This window comes from Chiloscyllium plagiosum, unplaced genomic scaffold, assembly GCF_037043375.1.
Source record: "Chiloscyllium plagiosum isolate Xiang-an unplaced genomic scaffold, Cpla_swu_hap1 HiC_scaffold_7, whole genome shotgun sequence".
Taxonomy (NCBI): Eukaryota; Metazoa; Chordata; class Chondrichthyes; order Orectolobiformes; family Hemiscylliidae; genus Chiloscyllium; species Chiloscyllium plagiosum.
The window spans coordinates 106,621,723-106,641,135 of NW_028270145.1; the positions used below are offsets into that span (position 1 = coordinate 106,621,723).

Sequence of the window (19,413 nt, forward strand, 5' to 3'; positions counted from 1 at the left end):
GGAAGAAGGAGGCTTACATAAGGTTGAGGAAACAGGGTTCAGACAGAGCAGTGGAGGGATACAGGATAGCCAGAAGGGACCTGAAGAAAGGGATTAGGAGAGCTAAGAGAGGGCATGAAAAATCTTTGGCGGACAGGATCAAGGATAACCCAAAGGCATTTTATGCGTATGTGAGAAACATGAGAATGACGAGAACGAGGGTAGGTCCGATCAAGAACAGTAGTGGGAGACAGTGTATTGAGTCGGAAGAGATAGGAGAGGTCTTGAATGAGTACTTTTCTTCAGTATTTACGAACGAGAGGGACCGTATTGTTGAAGAGGAGAGTGTGAAACGGACTGATAAGCTAGAGGAGATACTTGTTAGGAAGGAAGATGTGTTGGACATTTTGAACAACTTGAGGATAGACAAGTCCCCCGGGCCTGACAAGATATATCCTAGGATTATGTGGGAAGCAAGAGAGGAAATTGCAGTACCGTTGGCAATGATCTTTTCGTCTTCACTGTCAACGGGGGTAGTACCAGGGGACTGGAGAGTGGCGAATGTTGTGCCCCTGTTCAAAAAGGGAATAGGGATAACTCCGGGAATTACAGGCCAGTTAGTCTTACTTCGGTGGTAGGCAAAGTAATGGAAAGGGTACTGAGGGATAGGATTTATGAGTATCTGGAAAGACACTGCTTGATTAGGGACAGCCAGCACGGATTTGTGAAGGGTAGGTCTTGCCTTACAAGTCTTATTGAATTCTTTGAGGAGGTGACCAAGCATGTGGATGAGGGTAGAGCAGTGGATGTAGTATACATGGCTTTTAGTAAGGCATTTGATAAGGTTCCCCATGGTAGGCTTATGCGGAAAGTCAGGAGGCATGGGATAGAGGGAAACTTGGCCAATTGGATAGAAAACTGGCTAACCAGTCGAAGTCAGAGAGTGGTGGTAGATGGCAAATATTCAGCCTGGAGCCCAGTTACAAGTGGAGTTCCGCAGGGATCAGTTCTGGGTCCTCTGCTGTTTGTAATTTTTATTAATGACTTGGATGAGGGAGTCGAAGCGTGGGTCAGTAAATTTGCAGATGATACGAAGATTGGTGGAGTTGTGGATAGTGAGGAGGGCTGTTGTCGGCTGCAAAGAGACTTAGATATGATGCAGAGCTGGGCTGAGGAGTGGCAGATGGAGTTCAACCCTGCCAAGTGTGAGGTTGTCCATTTTGGAAAGACAAATAAGAATGCGGAATACAGGGTTAACGGTAGGGTTCTTAGTGAGGTGGAGGAACAGAGGGATCTTGGGGTCTATGTTCATAGGTCTTTGAAAGTTGCCACTCAGGTGGATAGAGCTTGTAAGAAGGCCTATGGTGTATTAGCGTTCATTAGCAGAGGGATTGAATTCAAGAGTCGTGAAGTGATGTTGCAACTGTACAGGACTTTGGTTAGGCCACATTTGGAGTACTGTGTGCAGTTCTGGTCGCCTCACTTTAGGAAAGACGTGGAAACTTTGGAGACGGTGCAGAGAAGATTTACCAGGATGTTGCCTGGAATGGAGAATAGGTCGTACAAGGATAGGTTGAGAGTGCTAGGCCTTTTCTCGGATGAGGGGTGACTTGATAGAGTTTTATAAGATGATCAGAGGAATAGATAGAGTAGACAGTCAGAAACTTTTTCCCCGGGTACAACAGAGTGTTACAAGGGGACATAAATTTAAGGTGAAGGGTGGAAGGTATAGGAGAGATGTCAGGGGTGGGTTCTTTACCCAGAGAGTGGTGGGGGCATGGAATGCGCTGCCTGTGGGAGTGGTAGAGTCAGAATCTTTGGTGACCTTTAAGTGGCAATTGGATAGGTACATGGATGGGTGCTTAAGCTAGGACAAATGTTCGGCACAACATCGTGGGCCGAAGGGCCTGTTCTGTGCTGTATTGTTCTATGTTCTATGTTCTATGAACTCTGGGCAAGAGTGTTCCAAAGACTCAAGACCAGAATTCTTCGGGATTTAACAGAGTGAATGCAGAAAGGTCATTTCTCATTGTGGGAGAATCTCGGACCAGAGGGCATCATCTCGGAATAAGGGGTCACCTATTTAAAACGGAGATGAGAAATTTCTTCTCTCAGAGGGTTGTGAATCTATGGAATTATTTACCACAGAGGGCTGTACAGGCTGAATCATTTAGTATATTCAAGGCTGAGATAGGTTTTAATCAGTAGCGGAATTGAGGGTTATGGGAAAAGGCAGGAATATGGAGTTGAGGATTGTCAACTCAGCCATGATCTCATCGAATGACAGAGCAGACTCAATGGGCTGAACGGTCCACTTTCTCTCCTATGTCTTATGGTGTTGTGAACCCTCTGGGAGAAGTAAATTCTCCTCACCTCCATGCTACATGGGAGATCCTTTATTTTTAAACTACATACAGTACTCTATATTTAGACTCTCCCAAATGGGGAACATCCCTTTGATAAACACTCTATCATTTCCCCTGGTAGCCTATATACTCAAGATAAAATCACCTCCCATTCTTGGTTCAATGTCACAACTATGAATACTATTCAGGTGAGAGAGTGACTTTAAGAAGAAATTTAAAATTAGACATAGGAAGAGGCAGGCATATATTTCAGAGGTTTGCAAAAGATTAGAGGTGTACAAGATGATGAGAGGCATAAATAGAATGGATAGCCAGAGAGGTTTTCTGAGAGACGAAATGGCTATCATGAAGGGGCATAATTTTAAGGTGATTGGAGGAAGGTTTAGGGGAGATGTCAGAAGTAGGTTCTTTACAACGAGAGTGGTAGGTGTGTGGAATGCACTGCCAGCGGTGGTAGTAGAGTCAGATACATTAGGGACATTTAAGCAACTCTTGGATAGGCGCATGGATGATAGTACAATGCAGGGTATGTATGTTAGTCCGATCTTAGAGTAGGATAAAAGGTCGGCATATCATCGAGAGCTGAAGGGCCTGTGCTGTACTGTGCTGTTCTCTGTTCTATTAGGAGAGTCATAGAGTCATAGAGATGTACAGCATGACAACAGATCCTTCGGTCCAACCCGTCCATGCCGACCACATATTCCAACCCAATCCAGTCTCACTTGTCAACGCCTGGCCCACATCCCTCCAAACCCTTCCTATTCATATACCCATCCAAATGCCTCTTAAATGTTGCAATTGTACCAGCCTCCACCTCTTCCTCTAGCAGCTCATTCCATATACATCCACCCTCTGTGTGAAAAAGTTGCCCCTTAGGTCTCTTTTATATCTTCCCCTCTTACCCTAAACCTATGCCCTCTAGTTCTGGACTCCCCCACCCCAGGGAAAAGACTTTGCCTATTTACCCTATCCATGCCCCTCATAATTTGTAAACCTCTGTAAGGTCACCCCTCAGCCTCCGATGCTCCAGGGAAAACAGCCCCAGCCTGTTCAGCCTCTCCCTATAGCTCAAATCCTCCAACCCTGGCAACATCCTTGTACATCTTTTCTGAACCCTTTCAAGTTTCACAACATCTTTCCAATAGGAAGGAGATCAGAATTGCACGCAATATTCCAACAGTGGCCTAACCAATGTCCTGTTTAGCCACAACATGACCTCCCAACTCCTGTACTTAATACTCCGACCAATAAAAGAAAGCATAACAAATGCCTTCTTTACTGTCCTATCTACCTACGACTCCACTTTCAAGGAGCTATGAACCTGCACTCCAAGGTCTCTTTGTTCGGTAACACTCCCTAGGATCTTACCATTAAGTGTATAAGTCCTGCTAAGATTTGTTTTCCCAAAATGCAGCACCTCGCATTTACCTGAATTAAATTCCATCTGCCACTTCTCAGCTCATTGACCCATCTGGTCAACTGTACCTCTTATGCTCGCATCCAAATCATTTATGTAAATGACAAAAAGTAGAGGACCCATCACCGATCCATGTGGCACTCCATTGGTCACAGGCCTCCAGTCTGAAAAACAACCCTCCACCACCACCCTCAATCTAGAAAACCAGGGCTGCAGGGGCATGGAAAGATGAAGACGATGGGAAATAGTGACATACTGCTTATGGTACTGGGCAAATAAAACAGAGATAGGAATGAAGGTAAAGGTCAAGTTGCCATATTCCTACAGAGAGAGGGGAGAGATAGAAAAGGGTTCAGAGGGGCAACTTATTCACAAAGAGGGTGGTAAGTGTCTGGAACAGGCTGCCACAGATAGTGGTGGAAATAAGTACAATTTTGTCATTTAAAATACATTTGGACAGGTACATAGATGAGATCAGTCTGGAGAGATAAACACAGGCTTCAGATATGTAGATAATTGGGGTGCCTTCTGGGGAAGGTGGGACCTGTGAAAGAAGGACGGGTTGCATCTCAACTGGAAGGGGACCAATATCCTGGGTGGAAGGTTTGCTCAAGTGGTTCAGGAGGGTTTAAACTAGTATGGCAGGGGGGTGGGAACCTGAGCTGTATACCGGAGGTGAGAGTTGATGAAGATGAGGCAATAGCAAGAGGTAGACCAGCTAGTGGGAAGGACTTTCCTGGGAAGGAACCAAGGGATCAGTTAAAGTGTGTTTGTTTTAACGCAAGGAGTATCAGGTATAAAAGTGATGAACTTAGAGCATGGATCAGTACCTGGTGCTATGATGTTGTGGCCATAACAGAGACATGGGTTTCTCAGGGGCAGGAATGGTTGCTGGATGTTCCAGGGTTTAGAGCATTTAAAAAGAATAGGGAGGGGGGTGAAAGAGGAGAGGGTGTAGCACTGCTAATCAGAGAGGGTATCACAGCCACAGAAGCTTCCATTGTCAAGGAGGGTCTGCCTACCGAGTCAGTATGGGTGGAAATTAGGAACAGCAAGGGAGCAGTCACCTCGTTAGGGGTTTACTATAGGCCCCCCAATAGCAGCAGGGAGATTGAAGAAATCATAGGTCGGCAGATTTTGGAAAAGTGTGGACATAGTAGAGTTGTTGTAATGGGTGACTTTAACTTTCCCAATATTGATTGGAACCTCCTTTGAGCAGAAGATTTGAATGGAGCTGTTTTTGTAAGATGTGTTCAAGAGGGTTTCCTAACTCAGTACGTTGACAGGCCGACGAGGGGAGAGGCCATTCTAGACTTGGTGCTCGGAAACGAGCCGGGGCAGGTATTGTGGTGGGAGAGCATTTTGGTGATAGTGACTACAACTGCCTCACATTCTACATAGCTATGGAGAAGGAGAGGATTAGGCAAAATGGGAGGATATTTAATTGGGGAAGAGGAAACTATGATGCTATCAGACGTGAGTTGGGAAGCATGGACTGGGAGCAATTGTTCCATGGTAAAGGCACTATAGACATGTGGAGACTGTTTAAGGAACAGTTGTTGAGAGTGATGAATAATTATGTCCCTCTGAGACAGGCAAGAAGGGGTAAGATAAAGGAACCTTGAGTGACGAGAGTGGTGGAGCTTCTTGTCAAAAGGAAAAAGGTAGCTTACATAAGGTTGAGGAAGCTAGGGTCAAGCTCAGCTCTAGAGGATTACAGGCAGGCGAGGAAGGAGCTCAAAAATGGTCTGTGGAGAGCCAGGAGGAGGCACGAGAAAGGCTTGGGAGAACAGATTAGGGAGAATCCAAAGGCATTTTACACTTATGTGAGGAATAAGAGAATGATCAAAGAAAGAGTAGGGCCGATCAGGGATAGCAGAGGGAATTTGTGTGTGGAGTCTGAGGAGGTAGGGGAAGCCTAAATGAGCTTTTTGCTTCTGTCTTTACAAAAGAAACGAACTTTGTAATGAATGAAACCTTTGAAGAGCAGGTGTGCATGCTGAAATGGATAGAGATAGAGGAAGCTGATGAGCTGAAAATTTTGTCAAACATTAAGATTGACAAGTCACCAGGCCCGGACCAGATTTGTCCTCGGCTGCTTTGGGAAACGAGAAATAAAATTGCTTCGCCACTTGCGAAGATCTTTGCATCCTCACTCTCCACTGGAGTCATACCTGAGGACTGGAGAGAGGCAAATGTAATTCCTCTCTTCAAGAAAGGAAATAGGGAAATCCCCGGCAATTACAGACCAGTCAGTCTCACGTCTGTCGCCTGCAAGGTGTTAGAAAGGATTCTGAGGGATAGGGTTTATGACCATCTGGAAGAGCATGGCTTGATTAAATGCAGTCAACACGGCTTTGTGAGGGGCAGGTCATGCCTCACAAACCTTATCGAGTTCTTTGAGGATGTGACTAGAAAGGTTGATGAGAGTCGAGCTGTGGATGTGGTGTATATGGACTTCAGCAAAGCATTTGATAAGGTTCCCCATGGTAGGCTCGTTCAGAAGGTCAGGAGGAATGGGATACAGGGGAACTTAGTTGTCTGGATACAGAATTGGCTGGCCAACAGAAGACAGCGAGTGGTAGTAGAAGGAAAATATTCTGCCTGGAAGTCAGTGATGAGTGGTGTTCCACAGGGCTCTGTCCTTGGGCCTCTACTGTTTGTAATTTTTATTAATGACTTGGATGAGGGGATTGAAGGATGGGTCAGCAAGTTTGCAGACGATACAAAGGTTGGAGGTGTCGTTGACAGTATAGAGGGCTGTTGTAGGCTGCAGCGGGACATTGTCAGGATGCAGAGATGGGCTGAGAGGTGGCAGATGGAGTTCAACCTGGATGTGATTGAGGTGATGCATTTTGGTGATGTATTTTGGAAAGGTCGAATTTGAAAGCTGAGTACAGGATTAAGGATAGGATTCTTGGCAGTATGGAGGAACAGAGGGATCTTGGTGTGCAGGTACATAGATCCCTTAAAATGGCCACCCAAGTGGACAGGGTTGTTAAGAAAGCATATGGTGTTTTGGCTTTCATTAACAGGGGGATTGAGTTTAAGAGTCTAGATTAGATTAGATTACATTACAGTGTGGAAACAGGCCCTTCGGCCCAACAAGTCCACACCGACCCGCCGAAGAGCAACCCACCCATACCCCTACATTTACCCCTTACCTAACACTACGGGCAATTTAGCATGGCCAATTCATCTGACCTGCACATCTTTGGACTTTGGGAGTAAACCGGAGCACCCGGAGGAAACCCATGCAGACATGGGGAGAATGTGCAAACTCCACACAGTCAGTCGCCTGAGGCAGGAATTGAACCCGGGTCTCAGGCGCTGTGAGGCAGCAGTGCTAACCACTGTGCCACTGTGCCGCCCAAGTCGTGAGATCTTGTTGCAGCTCTATAAAACTTTGGTTAGACCGCACTTGGAATACTGCGTCCAGTTCTGGTCGCCCTATTATAGGAAAGATGTGGATGCTTTGGAGCGGGTTCAGAGGAGGTTTACCAGGTTGCTGCCTGGACTGGAGGCCTTATCTTATGAAGAGAGGTTGACTGAGCTCGGACTTTTTTCATTGGAGAAAAGGAGGAGGAGAGGGGACCTAATTGAGGTATACAAGATAATGAGAGGCATAGATAGAGTCGATAGCCAGAGACTATTTCCCAGGGCAGAAATGGCTAACACGAGGGGTCATAGTTTTAAGCTGGTTGGAGGAAAGTATAGATGGGATGTCAGAGGCGGGTTCTTTACACAGAGAGTTGTGAGAGCATGGAATGCGTTGCCAACAGTAGTTGTGGAAGCAAGGTCATTGGGGACATTTAAGAGACTGCTGGACATGCATATGGTTACAGAAATTTGAGGATGCATACATGAGGATCAGTGGTCGGCACAACATCGTGGGCTGAAGGGCCTGTTCTGTGCTGTACTGTTCTATGTTCTATGTTCTAAATGGGGCTCATTGTGAAAACTGGACAGCATGGGCAAGTTGGGCCGAAGGGCCTGTTTTCATGCTATGACTCCACAACTATGACCATAGGGCTGCTCTCCCATTTGAAAGGAATGACCACTGCTGAGCCTAACCTGAAGGTCACCACGCCTCAAGCGAGGGGAGAGGTTGGAAGGAGAGTCTATCATGATAACCTCAGCCAGTGCTGGAAGATTGTGAGATGTGAGTTTATTTACACACGGAATTTACGTAGAGACCATTAAATAAATCTGGAATTGTGTTAGTTTGTTACGTTAATGATGAAACTGTAAGTTTGTCAATAAACAAACCCCCGGATAGGAGCATACCAAAGGAACTTAGAAGAAAGCATATACCAACTCATACAATCACCATGGACATTGTTGTACTGTACCTGGCTCCAATGACCAGCTGCTTTCTGCTGAGGTCGATTGCCAACTGAGAGTAGTCATACACTCCTGGAAAGCTAAAATTCAACACCCAGGGTCTCAAATCTGTGAAGAGAGACAGAGAGAGAGAGAGAGTGAAGTGGGAATGTTTTCAGAATGACCCTTGAACAACAACTTGCATCGATATGACAAAAAAACTATTACAAATACTTTAAAAGACCAAAGGCTTGGACATGGTTTTAAGGAGCGGGGAGAGGTAGAGAGGTTGAAATTTTAGGGACGATTGGACAGTGTTCAGATCCTGGTCAGTGGTTGGAGAGGTTAAAAAAATTGGATGCACAAAGTTTAGTTGAACATAGAAATTTCAGAAATTAAGGCTAGAGATGTTTATGGAGATAGGGAGTTGCAAGGATCGTGGACAAGTGGTTGTTAGCACATCGTATGTGTCAGATCTAACAAATGGTTTGTCACTACTTCAATATGATACAGCAAAGTTCTGTCAGCATTGAAATTCTTTCTCTGGAAATTTGACACGAGGCAAGAGGGGAAGAAATCCATATAATCACCTTTCACTCAACTTTAAAAGGTCCTTCTTGTATTTGCATACCTGCTTTGGAAAGTCAGGAGTGCGGTGGATCACATTTCTCACTAACTGGTGAAGGCAACAGTAAAAACTCTCAAGAATCTCAGCAACACGTGGGTCAATGGAGTCATACAGCACAGAAACAAACCCTTCGCTCCAAACAGCCATAACCCCAGACTAAACTAAACATTTCTTCAATCCAAAAATGTGCTGGTTAGGGTGACATGATTTGGAGATGCTGGTGTTGGATTGGTTAGGGTAGATTGGCCATGCTAAATTGTCCATAATGTTAAGTGAATTAGTCAGGGTTAAATACAGTGTCGGGGAGTGGATCTGGGTGGGTTGCTCTACGGATGGCCGGTGTGGACTTGTTGGGCCAAAATGGCCTGTTTCCATACTGTAGGGAATCTAATCTAATCAAAGCTGCTGATCAGCCTGTGGAATTCTCAATCACAGAAAGCTGTGGAGGCCAAGTCACTGAATACATTCAAGAATGAGACTGATAAGGAGAGAAGGGGGGAATAAGGCATTGAGAAAGTGGGTAAGCCATAACCCTATTGAATTGTGGAGCAGGCTCAAGGGGCTGAATGGCCTACCTTTGCTTTTTATCTCCATTTTTCTTCACTACTTCCACCCATTATATTGCATTTGCTGTATTTATTTGCTTTTGACAAGTGGATATCAAGCATATATTACCCATTCCTAACTGCCCTTCAGGTGAGCTGCCTTCTCAAACCCTAGAGGGTGGTATGTACAGTCATTGTGAGAAGGAGGAACTTAAGTTAGAGAATCGTGAATCTTCAGCACTCTCCAGAGGACTGGGGATGTTCAGTCATTCAGAGTATTCAAGACTGAGATTTATAGACTTATACAGTCACAGAGTCATAGAGGTGTACAGCATAGAAACAGACCCTTTGGTCCAACTCGTCCATGCCAACCAGATATCCTAAATTAATCCAGTCCCATTTGCCAGCACTTGGCCCATATCCCTCTAAACTCTTCCCATTCATATACTCATCCAGATCCACCGCACTCCTGACTTTCCAAAGCAGGTATGCAAATACAAAAAGGACCTTTTAAAGTTGTAATTGTACCAGCCTCCACCACTTCCTCTGGCAGCTCATTCCATACATGCTCCTTAGGTCCATTTTAAATCTTTCCCCTACGTCATCTTGTTTTGGACTCCCCTATCCTTGGGAAAAGACCTTTATAGTTCTTTCTATCTATGACCCTCTTGATTTTATAAACCTTTATAATATCACCCTTCAGCCTCTGACGCTCCAGGGAAAACAGCCCCAGCCTATTCAGCCTCTCCCTATAGCTCAAATCCTCCAACCCTGGCAACATCCTTGTAAATCTTTTTTGCACCCTTTCAAGTGGAACTCTGGGATTCTGAGGTTATCAGAGGATATAAGAATCTGGTGTGAAAGTGCAGTTAAGGACAAAGAACAGCCATGATCCTCCTAAATGGCAGAGCAGAGCTGAAAGGTTGTACAGTGCCCTCTTGCTCTTGACTGCTATATTCTTTGGTCAGCTTAATGGTTAAATCTCCAACCTAATCAATCTTCCTTCAGCATTACAGCAATATAATGGAGAACAACATGTCTAGTTATTCCTGGTTGTCTTAGGGTGAGGTATGGATCATTGTTAAACATTGTGCATTATTCTTCATTCTAATTACCACATTTTCCTCACATACAAATTAAACCTAATTCCCATTCACACTCTTTCCTTATTACAATGCACTGCCTATAGTCTACCATCATTTGCAGTCTCCATTATCATGTTTGAACGGCAACTCTGTACTCTCTTATTAACTCAATCATTACTTCATGTTGATTGAATTGAAATATTTAATTAAAAGGTCAATAGAGCAAAGCCATTTGCTTTGATGAGGGAAACCAAAGTCAGTGGGCATAATCTTCAAATCAAAGAGAGTTTCTTCAGGAATAAAGCAGGAACCTTGTCAAAGGACATGGAAATCTGAAACCCTGTTCCCCCAAGACGATGAAGTGAAACTTTCCAAGACAGGGGGATTTTTGTTGGTTAAGGGTAGAGCAAACAAATAGGACAAATGGACTTGTATTGCAAATCAGCCATGGTACAATTAAATGGGGAAACAGGCTTGAGCTACTCTTGTTTCTGAGGGAAACTGCATCTCTGTGGCATCTCATCACACCCTCATGCAATTCCCAACCTGCGATTAAATGGAAGGATATTTCTGGTTTGTGGTCCATTCATTGATTTACCACCATCTCCTTCGCTAATCTGTCTGATGTAGCCCCATTCAACCCTCAAACAGTCCAGCTTCTTTGAACAGCCACTTGAGAATGTTCAAAAGCAAAAAGGAAAGGTGAGATAAATTCAGGTTGTTTCCTCTAGAGTGGTGGAAGCTGAGGGGAGGCAAGATAGAGGTCCAGAAAATTAGGAGATGTGTAGATGGGGGTTGACGGTCAGAATCTATTTCCTGAAATGTCTAATACTCGGGCATGCATTTACAGTGAGAGGGAAAAAGTTCAAAGGAGATGTGAGGGACAGGTTTTTTTACACAGAGAGTAGGAGGGGTCTGGGACAAACTGCCAGGGGTGGTGGTGGAGGCAGATACGATAGGAGCATTTAAGGGGTGTTTAGATAAGCACATGAATATGCAAGGAATGGAGGGATATGGACCAAAGGCAGGCAGAAGGGATTAGTTTAATTTGGCACCAGACTATAGGCGATAGGGCATGTTCCTGTACTGTACTGTTTTATGTTCTATGTTCTACAACCATCGTAGCGGATGCACTGCCTAGGAGTAAGATTACTTACAGTGTGGAAACAGGCCCTTCGGCCCAACAAGTCCACACCGACCCGCCGAAGCGTAACCCACCCAGACCCATTCTCCTACATTCTCCTACATTTACCCCTTCACCTAACACTACGGGCAATTTAGCATGGCCAATTCACCTAACCCCTGCACATTTTTGGACTGTGGGAGGAAACCGGAGCACCCGGAGGAAACCCACGCAGACACGGGGAGAATGTGCAAACTCCACACAGAGAGTCGCCTGAGGCGGGAATTGAACCCGGGTCTCTGGCGCTGTGAAGCAGCAGTGCTAACCACTGTGCTACCGTGCCGCCCATACAGTGGAGTACAGTGGAGGCAAGTTCAATTGAGATATTTGAGGGGGCATTGGATGGTAATTTGGAAGAAATGGTGAGCAGGGATATAAGGCACTAGACCATAGAACTGATGCTGGCATAATGGGCCAATTGGCCTTGTGCACACTGTAATAGTCCTGTGATGCTACTTGTTCCCATTTGTGTTGCCCTTGTTATAAAGTCAAACAGAAACAGACTCTTTGGTCCATGCATGCAGATATCTTAAAATAATCTAGTCCCATTTGCCAGCATTTGGCCTGTATCCCTCTAAGCCATTCCTATTCATATACCCATCCAGATGCCTTTTAAATGTTGCAATTTTCCCAGCCTCCATCACGTCCTCTGGCGATTCATTCCATACCCGCATCACCCTCTGTGTGAGAAAGTTGCCCCTTAGGTTCCTTTTAAATTTTTCCCCTCTCATCCAAAACTTATGCCCTCTAGTTCTATGCCCTCCCCCACCCAGGGAAAAGACATTGTCTATTTACCCGATACATGCCCCTCATGATTTTATAAACCACTATAAGGTCACCCCTCAGCCTCCGATGCTCCGGGGAAAACAGCCCCAGCCTGTTCAGCCTCTCCTTATAGCTCAAATCCTCCAACCATGGCAACATCCTTGTAAGTCTGCTCTGAACCCTTTCAAGTTTCACAACATCTTTCCGATAGGAAGAAGGAGACCAGAATTGCACGCAATATTTCAACAGTGGCCTAACCAATGTCCTGTACAGCCGCAACATGACCTCCCAATTCCTGTACTCAATACTCTGACCAATAAAGGAAAGCATACCAAGCGCCTTCTTCACTATCCTATCTACCTGCAAGTCTACTTTGAAGGAACTATGAACCTGCACACTAAGATCTCTGTTCTGCCACACTCCCCAGGACCTTACCATTAAGTGTATAAGTCCTGCCTTGATTTGTCCTTCCAAAATGCAGAACCTCATATTTATCTCAATTAAACTCCATCTGCCACTCCTCAACCCAACTGATCAAGATCCTGCTATACTCTGAGGTCACCATAGGATGGTGAAGAAGGTGTTTAGTTATGTTTGCCTTTATTGGTCAGTGCATTGAGTATAGGAGTTGGGAGATCATGTTGCGGCTGTCCACTACACCTCCAATTTTGGTGTCATCTGCAAACTTACTAACTATACCTCATACGTTCACATCCAAATCATTTATATAAATTATGAAAAGCAGTGGACCCAGCACCAATCCTTGTGGCACACCACTGGTCACAGGCCTCCAGTCTGAAAAGCAACCCTATTCATTTTTGATTTTAGGGCATTTGTGACTTGATTTTTTTTTTAATTGATTTTTTAGTGAGATGTAGGTGTCACTAAACAGGCCAGCATTTATTGCCCATTCCTAGTTGCTCTTGAGAAGGTGGTGGTGAGCTGCCTTCTTGAACCGCTGCAGTCCACCTGCTGTGGGTTGACCCACAAAGCCGTTAGGGTGGGAATTCCAGGATTTTGACTCAGCAACAGTGAAGGAATATTTCCAAGTCAGGATGGTGAGTGGCTTAGAGGGGAAATTGGTGATGGTGTTTCCATTATGTCTGCTGCCCTTCTGATGGAAGTGATCATGCATTTGAAAGGCGCTGTCTGAGGATCTTTGGTGAATTTGTGCAATGTATCTTGTAGATAATACACCCTGCTGTTACTGAGCATCGCTGGTGGATGGAGTGCACGCTCGTGGATGCAGTGCAAATCAAGTGGGCTGCTCAGTTCTGGTTGCTGTCAAGCTTCTTGAGTGTTGTTAGAGCTGCACTCATTCAGGCAAGTGGGAAGTATTCCATCACACTCCTGACCCGTGCCTTACAAACAATGGACAGGCTTTCAGGAGTCAGGTGGTGAGTTACTCGCTGCAGTATTCCTCACTTCTGACCTGCCCTTGTAGCCACTAAGTTTATGTAGTGAGTCCAGTTAAGTTTCTATTCAATGATAACTCCCAGGATAATGATAGTGAGTTATTCAGTGATAGTAACATTATTGAATGTCAAGAGGTGGTGGTTAGATTGTCTCTTATTGGCATTTGTGTGGTGTGAATGTTACTTGCCATTTGTCAGCCCAAGCCTGGATATTGTCCAGATCTTGCTACATTTGGACATGTCTCAGTGTCTGAGGAGTCATGAATGGTGCTGAACATTGCACAGTCATGGGTGAACATCCCCACTTCTGACCTTATGATGGAGGGAAGGAAGGCTAGTGATGAAGCAGCTGAAAATGGTTGGGCCTAGGATATTACCCAGAGGAGCTCCTCAGAGAGTTTGCCCCCGATACCCATCAGGTAAGCTCTTTTTGCCCATCCCTAATTGTTTTCAATTAAGTGACAGTCAGCAGCCCTCCTAAACTGCTGAAGTCCACTTGGTGTGTAGATAGACCCACCATGTTGTTCTGAATGGAGTTCCAGGATTCTGACCCAGAACAGCAAAGAACAGCAATGTATTTCCATGCCAGGATGGTGAGTGGCTTGAAGGGAGTTTGCAGGGGGTGGTGTTCCCATGTATCTGTTGCCCTTGTCGTTCTAGATGTTCGAGGTTGTGGATTTGGAATGTGCTCTTGAAGGAGGTTTGGTAAGTTTCTGTGAGAGAGAGAGAGTGAATGAGTGAGTGGGTGAGTGAGTGTGCATGCACATGTGTCTGTGTGTGTGAGAGGGAGAATGTGTGTGTGAGTATGGGTGTGGGCGTAAGAGAGAGATTGTGTCTGTCTATATGTGAGTGTATGTATGTGATTGTGTGCATGTAAGATTGTGCCTGTGTATGTGTGTGTGTGTGAGAGAGAAAGAGAGCAAAAAAGATTTTCTGTGAAAATGTGTGTTAGTATGTTTCTTGATGATTCTGAATTTGTGACCATATGAGCAGTTTTGTGTGTGCGCCTCTGGGTGAATGTGCAGTTTTGTGTGTGCGTGTGTGTGCGCCTATTGAGTGAGATTGTGAGGATCTAATAATCACATCCAGGCATCCTGAGTGCAAGATAACTCTGCGTCTTCCTGTGATCAATTTTCACATGTTCATACAGTCATTCTTTTCTGTCGTAAACATCTTCATTTAGCTTCAGAAGTGACCACAGAGTTGGGATGTGAATTGCAGTCTCAGGGTTATTAATCCAGCATCTCCAAATCAGAAGGGATGGTGTAAACCTGAGAGGACCAGTTGGCGTCCAACACCACCCAAAGTAGTTCAGATCCCTGCTGTAAAGTATGAGGCTATAAATCATGCCAGCGAAATGAGCAAAACCACTCGTGTTAGTCAGCAAAGTGAAGAGCTCATCCAGTTATTGCAGAGTCAGCAATTCCTCATTGGCCCAAAGCCTAGAAATGGCAGCTAGCTAGTTCCCTGAAAGTAAAATGAATGGCAGCTTTATATAGGCCCTTGGTCTTAACGCCTCACCTGAATTTCACACCATTGGTCGTGTCACACTCTTTCACAGGACCCGAGAGTTTAAGGACACAAGAAATCTGAATAGGAGTGGGCCATGGGACCAATACTCCATGACTCAAAAGGATCACGGCTGATTTTCTACCTCAAATCCACATTCACATGCAATACTCATATCCTTTCATTCCCCACACATCCAAACCCACTGTTGTTAAAGGTACGGTGGCTCAGTGGTTAGCACTGCTGCCTCTCAGTGTCAGGGACCTGGGTTCAATTCTAGCCTTGGGCAACTGTCTGTGCGGAGTTTGCACATTCTCCCCATGTCTGTGTGGATTTCCTCCACAATCCAAAGGTATGCAAGTTAGGTGAATTGGTCGTGCTAAATTGTCTGTATAGGTCAGGGATTAATGTAGGGGAATGACCCTGAGTGCATTACTCTTTGGAGGGTTGGGGTGGACTTGTTGGGCCAAAGGGCTTGTTTCTACACAGTAGGGATTCTATTCTATCTTTCAACATCCATAATCTGGCACCAGGCTCATTAGACTTTGTTCTCCAATGTTTCTCTTTCCCCCCTTTTTATTTTTAAGGGATGTGTGCATCACTAGGTAGGACAGCAATATTGACTCTCCCCAGTTCCCCAGAGGGCAGTTAAGAGCTGGATCAAGAGTTTCCAGTATTTCCATATGACAAAAAGCCTAAAAGACCACACCAGCCGACGTCACCACGAAGGCCCAAACTTCTCAACCTTGCCCCTTTCCCCCTCACCTGAGGCACAGTGACTGTCAGATTGAACCACCACCTCTCTAATGAGAGAGCATTACAGTAGGACTATGGTGACACTACCTTTACGATGAAAAGGATGTGGAGACAGTGAAGACATTTTTATGAGGAAATTACCAGAAGTGAAAGGTGAGTTTTTAATTATTATTCATTCATGGGGTGTAGAGATTATGGGCTAGACCACCATTTAATGCCCAGAGGAAAGTTAAGTTTCAACCAAATTATTGATGGTCTACAGTGATATGCAGGTCAGGCTGGGTAAAGATAGCAGATACCATGATTAGATTACTTACAGTGTGGAAACAGGCCCCTCAGCCCAACAAGTCCACACCGACCCGCCGAAGCGCAACCCACTCAGACCCATTCCCCTACATTTACCCCTGCCCCTAACACTACGGGTGATTTAACATGGCCAATTCACCTAACCTGCACCTAACCAGAGCACCCGGAGGAAACCCGCACAGACTCGGGGAGAATGTGCAAACTCCACACAGTCAGTCGCCTGAGGCGGGAATTGAACCTGGGTCTCTGGTGCTGTGAGGCAGTAGTGCTAACCACTGTGCCACTGTGCCGGCCACACTCTAAAGAGACATAAGTTAACCAGATGACAATCAGTAAAGGGCATTGTTAGCATTCATATAATTAGCTTTATATCCCAGACATTATTAACTGAGCTTAAGTTCCACTGGACACAGTGATTGGATTTGAACTCCATCTCCCCAAACCATTAGCTGGAGCTTTTAGATTGCAAGCCCAATGACACTACCACAGTACCACCACATCATCATAGGACCTGAATGCATTTCTTTCAGATTCAGAGACTGGGAGTACTCCCCACTGGGAATCATCACTGAAGCAGAGTCCTGCTGACACTGTTAGGAATAATCGTTACATCAGGGGGTTCACCCAAATCAGCTTTCGTGATTTGCTTCATCAGAAAAGTAATAAAATGGCCAGTTTGAATTGAGCATCACTTCATCTTCAGAAGGTCACAGTGCTGTAATGGCACAAAGCAAGACTATTCAGCCCATTGAGTCCATATAGCTTTTTATGCCACAATCAAGTTAACTCCATTGCCCCATTCTTACTGGAAGCACAGTGTTAAATGCATGTCCACGCTCCTTTCGGAGTTAAGTTGTTACCATCAAACAGATCTTCTTCACAGACCAACCACCCACCCATCCACCTTCCAACTAAATCCATATGCCCCCCTGTCTTTCTGCTATCAGCTACAGGGAACCATTCTTTCACGTCTCCTTCATCCAGATCTGTCATAATCTCACACACTTCTGTTACACATCCCCTCAATCTCCTTTGTTCTCAGAGGGAAACCCAGCTTCTTCAGCCTTTTTTTGGAGTACTGTGTCCAGTTCTGGTCGCGGTGTTAGAGCAAGGATATTATTAAGCTGGAGAGGGTTCAGAAAAGATTTACACAGGAACCTCAATTATCTGAACGAGATGGGAGGGCAGTATTTCGTTCGGCTAATTATTTGGATAACTGATTCAATGCCTCTCCTCTGGGACTCTTAAAAAAAAGTTTCATGTTTCCACTCTCTGCCTGCCTTGCTCCCTCTCTCTGTCTCAGGCTCTGTTTCTGAGCAGACACACACTTGTGTGTAAGGGACCAGCAGCATTGCTGAAACCTCCTGCCCGCCCTCCCTCACCCACCCCCCACCCATCAGTTCAATGGGATTGACATAGTGAGCACTTGCTAAGTCGGATCTCTGCTCAGGACACTGCACGCGATCCCATGCCGCCCCCACACCCCCCAATCTGCACCCACCTCCAATCCCAACCCTATCCATCCACGCACTATACCCCCTCCCTGACCCAGCCACCCTCCACTCCGTTTCCCCCCCCCCCCCAAGGGGCAGCCAGCCTCGACACCAACAGCAAGACTGCTGCTGGGGGTGAGTCACTCACTCACTCTCACACACACACACACCTTTTTGACAAGTTCCACTTGGAGAGATTATCTGGGGAAGGGGGGTTTAGGGCACACCCCTTCGGAGAACTCCAGGGAAAATGTGGGGAGAGAGAGAGAGAGAGAGAGAGAGGGTGGGAGGTCAGTCATTTGGACACGTTGCCTGAGCTCCCATCGATGTCCAGGACTGTTCTCGGCAACATTTCAGTAAGCCAAATTCTCTTTTAATCACAGTAAATAAAAGATCAGTGTTGATAACACATCTTTGATGCACAATAATGTTTTTATCAGGACCTTGAGATCTTCTTCAGATAATTTGAAGTCCAGATAATTGATATTCAGATAATTGAAGTCCCTCTGTGCCCGGATGTTGTCAGGAATGGAGGATTTGAGATATATGGAGTCCGTGGATCGGTTGGGACTTTTTTCACTGGACCATAGGAGGTTGTGGGGTGACCTTATAAAGGTTTATAAAATCATGAGGGGCATGGATTAGGTGAATGTCAAAATTCTTTTCTCTAGGGTGTGGAGGGTTCAAAACTAGAGGGCATATTTTTAAGGTGAAAGGAGAAAGGTTTAAAAGGAACCTGAGGGGCAACTTTTTCCACACAGAGGGTGTTTCGTGTGTGGAATGGACTGCCAGAGGAAGTGGCAGATGCAGATACAGTTACAACATGAAAAGACATTTGGACAGATATATGATTAGGAAAGATTTACAGGGATATTGACCAAACACAGGGAAGTAGGAGTAGATTAATTTGGGAAATTTGGCCGGCATGGACCAGTTGAACTGTTTCTGTGCTGTATGACTCTGCAATCACTGTTCAAATAAACAATTTCTAGTGTAGATTGATTAGTTTGTAACATTTATGCTTCTCCTCAATGCCAATCTCCATGGTCGATATTTTTGATCAACCTGCACAGACATGTTATGACACACCTTGGTCAAACCTCCGAACCCCGGCCTGGACACAAAACTTGGGAGAACTGTAAACTATGAGGATAACAGTGTGGAGCTCTGAAAGGACATTGACAAGTCAGTGGAGTGGGCAGGAATGTGGCAGATGAGTTTCAATGCAGAGGGCTGTTAAGGTTGGATCATTAAGGCTGAGACAGATTTTTAATTTTAAGTGAGTCAATGGTTATGGAGAACAGGCAGGAAGGTGGAAATGAGGATTAACAGATCAGCCATGATTTCACTGAATAGCTGAGCAGGCTCAATGGGCTGAATCAAAACGTGTGGCAACGGGAAAGCACAGCAGGTCAGGCAGCATTCGAGGAGCAGGAGAACCGACATTTTGGGCATAAGCCCTTCATCAGGAATGTTCCTGAAACATCAGCTCTCCTGCTCTGCAGATGCTCCCTGACCTGCTGTGCTTTTCCAGCGCCACATTTTTTGACTCTGATCTCCAGCATCTGTTTTCTCCTCGCTTTCTACTCAATGGGCTGAATGGCCCCCTGCTCCTATACCTCACAGCCTTAAGTACGAGGTGA

At 45.3% G+C, this 19,413-nt stretch overlaps 1 protein-coding gene across 3 annotated transcripts in view; it reads right to left on the minus strand.

Annotated features, from left to right (window-relative positions):
• The window catches only part of sema5ba (sema domain, seven thrombospondin repeats (type 1 and type 1-like), transmembrane domain (TM) and short cytoplasmic domain, (semaphorin) 5Ba), a 324,529-nt gene that overhangs the window by 171,129 nt on the left and 133,987 nt on the right, over positions 1–19,413 (minus strand). For all 3 annotated transcript variants that reach the window (XM_087989341.1, XM_087989339.1, XM_087989340.1), the window contains exon 4: positions 8,115–8,214. In XM_087989341.1, coding sequence (XP_087845467.1) covers positions 8,115–8,214 — 100 coding nt within the window. The remainder of the gene's footprint in view (positions 1–8,114; positions 8,215–19,413) is intronic.